The sequence below is a fragment of the Siphateles boraxobius genome, unplaced genomic scaffold (genome assembly GCF_051911475.1).
Source record: "Siphateles boraxobius isolate OS27281-9 unplaced genomic scaffold, OSU_SipBor_1 103, whole genome shotgun sequence".
NCBI lineage: Eukaryota > Metazoa > Chordata > Actinopteri > Cypriniformes > Leuciscidae > Siphateles > Siphateles boraxobius.
The window spans coordinates 1,369,269-1,376,058 of record NW_027508704.1 but is presented as its reverse complement, the minus strand read 5'-3'; the positions used below and the strand labels follow the sequence as shown (position 1 = coordinate 1,376,058).

General features: G+C 42.2%; 1 protein-coding gene across 6 annotated transcripts in view; it reads right to left on the bottom strand.

Annotated features, from left to right (window-relative positions):
• Positions 1-345: 345 nt before the first annotated feature.
• Positions 346-6,790, bottom strand: part of abcc3 (ATP-binding cassette, sub-family C (CFTR/MRP), member 3) — a 111,898-nt gene continuing 105,453 nt past the window's right edge. For all 6 annotated transcript variants that reach the window (XR_013207669.1, XR_013207656.1, XR_013207663.1 and 3 more), the window contains 3 exons: positions 5,714-5,880; positions 4,597-4,791; positions 346-785 (listed from right to left, as the gene is read on the bottom strand). Coding sequence is in view for 3 of the 6 variants with exons in the window: in XM_077245659.1 (XP_077101774.1) it covers positions 677-785; positions 4,597-4,791; positions 5,714-5,880 (471 nt within the window). In the remaining 3 variants the exon portion in view is untranslated. The remainder of the gene's footprint in view (positions 786-4,596; positions 4,792-5,713; positions 5,881-6,790) is intronic.

Below are 6,790 nucleotides of genomic sequence, written 5' to 3'. Positions count from 1 at the left end.
TATGACGTCATTGATATTTTAAAAGACTTTTTAAAGCAAATGAGTGACTCTAAAAAATCTAACACCCAGCAATGAGCAATTTCTTTGCATCTCCTTTCGAATACAACATTTAAATTACTAGACAAAAAATGATATCCTGAGAAAAGTGGATTTTGAGGGGTATATCTCCATAGACCTCCATTCATTCTGCACTCGTCCTGTGAGCGCCCTCATATGGAGCCAGAGTGGAACTGCAACCAGTTCAGAAGCCGGAGTTAAAGTTCTCCCCATATTAGACATTCTCTGCTATTACTCTGATTTAAAGCCAAAATAGCTTTTGAAAATGAAACATGAAATGCACATAGAAACAGTATAAATTTTTTAATAAATGCAACAATGCTCCAATTCTGGTAACAGAATTCAAGTTTTTACAGATTTGGTTTACAAAAGGAATCACACACACGTAACTGAGCAGTAAATCTTCCCTATGAACAACTTCATAAAGTGACTTAAATAATACAGTACAAAAATAGACTGCTTCATCATGACAGCGACTCATTCAGTAACAGTGGCACTGTAGTTATAGAAAACACATTCATGTAAAAAACAATAACAGCTCCTGGATGCTGCTGAGTGAAAACACACATTCAATGTGTGAGAGTGAGCGAAGGCACAGCGGTTTATTACAGGAAACACTTCACACTAATCCGGCATCTTTAGCCATGCCGAAGAATATTCCTCTCTGAGCGAGTAGAGCCGCCGGCGTATCGAACTCTGCGATCTCACCTTTATCCAGAACAAGCACTCTGTGTCGACACAAACAGATCGAAACTTCTCATTCACAGACATCACATGTGGTGCAATAATTCAGATCTCAATTATCGACAAAAAAATACATTGTATTAATATTATTAATATATCCTACTTTATCTGTATACATACAGTGTTTATGTAAAGTCATTTTTACTATACAGAAAATCTCGGGTGTATTATTGTTTATATCCGCATTAAATATAACTATATCAATATCATATATATATAAAGATGGATTTATTATTTAATATCCAACTTTATCATCTTACATACAGTACACACGTATGTGTGCGTGTGTGCGAGTGTTTGTGAGTGTGCGCGTGTGAGAGTATGTGTGTGTAAGAGAGAGAGAGAGAGAGAGAGAGTGTGTGTGTGCACGCATCTGTGTGTGTGTGTACCTGGTGCAGTCCGTGATGGTGTTGAGTCTGTGGGCGATGGTGAATGATGATGGTGTGTGTGTGTGTGTACCTGGTGTAGTCCATGATGGTGTTGAGTCTGTGGGCGATGGTGAATGATGATGGTGTGTGTGTGTGTGTACCTGGTCTAGTCCATGATGGTGTTGAGTCTGTGGGCGATGGTGAGTGATGATGGTGTGTGTGTGTGTGTACCTGGTGTAGTCCATGATGGTGTTGAGTCTGTGGGGGATGGTGAATGATGATGGTGTGTGTGTGTGTGTGTGTGTGTGTGTACCTGGTGTAGTCCATGATGGTGTTGAGTCTGTGGGCGATGGTGAATGATGATGGTGTGTGTGTGTGTACCTGGTGTAGTCCATGATGGTGTTGAGTCTGTGGGTGATGGTGAATGATGATGGTGTGTGTGTGTGTGTGTACCTGGTGTAGTCCATGATGGTGTTGAGTCTGTGGGCGATGGTGAATGATGATAGTGTGTGTGTGTGTGTACCTGGTGTAGTCCATGATGGTGTTGAGTCTGTGGGCGATGGTGAATGATGATGGTGTGTGTGTGTGTGTGTACCTGGTGTAGTCCATGATGGTGTTGAGTCTGTGGGTGATGGTGAGTGATGATGGTGTGTGTGTGTGTGTGTACCTGGTGTAGTCCATGATGGTGTTGAGTCTGTGGGCGATGGTGAATGATGATGGTGTGTGTGTGTGTGTGTACCTGGTGTAGTCCATGATGGTGTTGAGTCTGTGGGCGACGGTGAATGATGATAGTGTGTGTGTGTGTGTACCTGGTGTAGTCCATGATGGTGTTGAGTCTGTGGGTGATGGTGAATGATGATGGTGTGTGTGTGTGTGTACCTGGTGTAGTCCATGATGGTGTGGAGTCTGTGGGCGATGGTGAATGATGATGGTGTGTGTGTGTGTGTACCTGGTGTAGTCCATGATGGTGTTGAGTCTGTGGGTGATGGTGAGTGATGATGGTGTGTGTGTGTGTGTGTACCTGGTGTAGTCCATGATGGTGTTGAGTCTGTGGGCGATGGTGAATGATGATGGTGTGTGTGTGTGTGTACCTGGTGTAGTCCATGATGGTGTTGAGTCTGTGGGCGATGGTGAATGATGATGGTGTGTGTGTGTGTGTGTACCTGGTGTAGTCCATGATGGTGTTGAGTCTGTGGGCGATGGTGAATGATGATGGTGTGTGTGTGTGTGTACCTGGTGTAGTCCATGATGGTGTTGAGTCTGTGGGCGATGGTGAATGATGATGGTGTGTGTGTGTGTTTGTGTACCTGGTGTAGTCCATGATGGTGTTGAGTCTGTGGGCGATGGTGAGTGATGATGGTGTGTGTGTGTGTGTGTACCTGGTGTAGTCCATGATGGTGTTGAGTCTGTGGGCGATGGTGAATGATGATGGTGTGTGTGTGTGTGTACCTGGTGTAGTCCATGATGGTGTTGAGTCTGTGGGCGATGGTGAATGATGATGGTGTGTGTGTGTGTGTGTGTGTGTGTGTACCTGGTGTAGTCCATGATGGTGTTGAGTCTGTGGGCGATGGTGAATGATGATGGTGTGTGTGTGTGTGTGTACCTGGTGTAGTCCATGATGGTGTTGAGTCTGTGGGCGATGGTGAATGATGATGGTGTGTGTGTGTACCTGGTGTAGTCCATGATGGTGTTGAGTCTGTGGGCGATGGTGAATGATGATGGTGTGTGTGTGTGTGTACCTGGTGTAGTCCATGATGGTGTTGAGTCTGTGGGCGATGGTGAATGATGATGGTGTGTGTATGTGTGTGTGTGTACCTGGTGTCGTCCATGATGGTGTTGAGTCTGTGGGCGATGGTGAATGATGATGGTGTGTGTGTGTGTGTGTGTACCTGGTGTAGTCCATGTTGGTGTTGAGTCTGTGGGCGATGGTGAGTGATGATGGTGTGTGTGTGTGTGTACCTGGTGTAGTCCATGATGGTGTTGAGTCTGTGGGTGATGTTGAGTGATGATAGTGTGTGTGTGTGTGTGTACCTGGTGTAGTCCATGTTGGCGTTGAGTCTGTTGGCGATGGTGAATGATGATGGTGTGTGTGTGTGTGTGTGTGTACCTGGTGTAGTCCATGATGGTGTTGAGTCTGTGGGCGATGGTGAGTGATGATGGTGTGTGTGTGTGTGTACCTGGTGTAGTCCATGATGGTGTTGAGTCTGTGGGCGATGGTGAGTGATGATGGTGTGTGTGTGTGTGTGTGTGTGTGTACCTGTGTACCTGGTGTAGTCCATGATGGTGTTGAGTCTGTGGGTGATGGTGAATGATGATGGTGTGTGTGTGTGTGTGTGTACCTGGTGTAGTCCATGATGGTGTTGAGTCTGTGGGCGATGGTGAATGATGATGGTGTGTGTGTGTGTGTGTGTACCTGGTGTAGTCCATGATGGTGTGGAGTCTGTGGGCGATGGTGAATGATGATGGTGTGTGTGTGTGTGTGTACCTAGTGTAGTCCATGATGGTGTTGAGAATGTGGGCGATGGTGAATGATGATGGTGTGTGTGTGTGTGTGTGTGTACCTGGTGTAGTCCATGATGGTGTTGAGTCTGTGGGTGATGGTGAATGATGATGGTGTGTGTGTGTGTGTGTACCTGGTGTAGTCCATGATGGTGTTGAGTCTGTGGGCGATGGTGAATGATGATGGTGTGTGTGTGTGTGTACCTGGTGTAGTCCATGATGGTGTTGAGTCTGTGGGCGATGGTGAATGATGATGGTGTGTGTGTGTGTGTGTACCTGGTGTAGTCCATGATGGTGTTGAGTCTGTGGGCGATGGTGAATGATGATGGTGTGTGTGTGTGTGTGTACCTAGTGTAGTCCATGATGGTGTTGAGTCTGTGGGCGATGGTGAATGATGATGGTGTGTGTGTGTGTGTGTGTGTACCTGGTGTAGTCCATGATGGTGTTGAGTCTGTGGGCGATGGTGAATGATGATGGTGTGTGTGTGTGTGTGTGTGTACCTGGTGTAGTCCATGATGGTGTTGAGTCTGTGGGCGATGGTGAATGATGATGGTGTGTGTGTGTGTGTGTGTGTGTACCTGGTGTAGTCCATGATGGTGTTGAGTCTGTGGGCGATGGTGAATGATGATGGTGTGTGTGTGTGTGTACCTGGTGTAGTCCATGATGGTGTTGAGTCTGTGGGCGATGGTGAATGATGATGGTGTGTGTGTGTGTGTGTGTGTACCTGGTGTAGTCCATGATGGTGTTGAGTCTGTGGGCGACGGTGAATGATGATGGTGTGTGTGTGTGTACCTGGTGTAGTCAATGATGGTGTTGAGTCTGTGGGCGATGGTGAATGATGATGGTGTGTGTGTGTGTACCTGGTGTAGTCAATGATGGTGTTGAGTCTGTGGGCGATGGTGAATGATGATGGTGTGTGTGTGTGTACCTGGTGTAGTCCATGATGGTGTTGAGTCTGTGGGCGATGGTGAACACGGTGCAGTCCTCGAACTGCGTGCGGATGGTGGACTGGATCAGGTCGTCGGTCTCCAGGTCCACAGCGGCTGTGGCTTCATCCAGGACCAGGATCCTCGTCTTCCTCAGCAGAGCTCGAGCCAAACATACCAGCTGCCTCTGGCCCACGCTGAACACACACACACACTGTACTGTATATACTGTACATGCTCATAATGCAATACATTACAGACCAACACTGAAAACACACACACACACACACACACACTGTACATGCTCATAATGCAATACATTACAGACCAACACTGAAAACACACACACACACACACACACACACACACACACACACACACACACACACACACACACACACACACACACACACACACACACACACACACACACACACACACTGTACATGCTCATAAAGCAAATACACTACTAGTCAAAAGTTTGCAATAATTAATATTTTTTAATATTTCTAAAAGAGTCTCTTCTGCTTATCAAAGCTGCATATATTTGATCAAAAATACAGTAAAATTGTTAAATATTATTATAATGTAAATCAGCTGTTTTCTATTTGAATTTATAGTAAAGTGTAATTTATTCCTGTGATCAAAGCTGAATTTTCAGCATCATTACTCCAGTCTTCAGTGTCACATGATCCTTCAGAAATCACTATAATATGATGATTTGATGCTCAAGAAACATTTATGATTATTATCAGTGTTGAAAACAGTTGTGCTGCAAAGCATTTGTGTAGAAAGCATGATACACTACCATTCATACAGTTTGCAGAAAGTAAGATTTAAAAGAAAATAATACTTTTATTCATCAAGGAAGCATTAAATTGTTAAAAAGTGACATTTATAATGTCTGAATAAATGTTAAAAATCTGAATTATTCCAGATTTCTGACTGGTAGTGTATATAGAACAGAAATATTAATGAACTAGGGCTAGACGATTTAGCTTAGAAAAACAACATTTTTGCCATAGAATGAAAATGATGTGATTGCAAATATGTTCTGGTGTGATGATGTAATGATATGAAATAAAGCCCAGGCATATTTCTGCTGTATGATTGCAGTACCTGAGGTTCTCTCCTCCTTCAGAGCACTCCAGGTCCAGCTTTAAAGACTGGCTGCTCACAAACTTCTTCAGATGAGACTGTTCCAGAGCTTTCCATAACTCCTCATCACTGTACTTTTCAAAGGGGTCGAGGTTCATCCGCAGAGTCCCAGAGAACAGAACCGGTTCCTGCAAACACACAGCGGAGTTACAGTCACACGACACACACTCATATTCACAGGGAAACTGAATCATCAGCATGATGTAAATGGAAGGACTCAATGCTAAGAATGATCAGTGTGAGAGAGTCACTATATTTCACATTTGTTGATCATGTGTGTTTTTTAGTGCTTTGTTTTTCATGTCACCAAAGTAAAACTTGCTGGCATAAATTATCAATTATTAATTAAAATTAAATATTACAAGCAGAACAATCCTGCTTTTAATGCAAATTAATTAAAAAAGAACGTGCAACAACATTAATATATTTGCTAAATATATATATATATATATATATATATATATATATATATATATATATATATATACTATATATACATATTATATTTCACATTTTTTAAATAGTAAGGATTTTTAAATTACTATAGCAAAGAAATAGCATTGTATCTTGCAATAAATTATATATATATATATATATATTAATAAAATAGTAATAATATAATTTTTATTTTAACTTTTATGTATATATATATATATATATATATATATACAGATACACACACACACATATATATTAATAAAATAGTAATATAATTTTTATTTTAACTTTTATGTATACACACACACACACACAAACATATATATTAATAAAATAGTAATAATATACATGTTATTTTAACTTTTAAGTATATACACACACACACACACACACACACACACACACACACACACACACACACACACACACACACACACACACACACACACACACACACACACACACACACACACACACACACACACACACACATATATATATAAAATGTTTCTTTTAGTAATAATATATATATATATAATGGATCCCCAACAGAACCGGAAGAGAATACAATGCTGAATAAAGTCCTAGTTTTTGTTATTT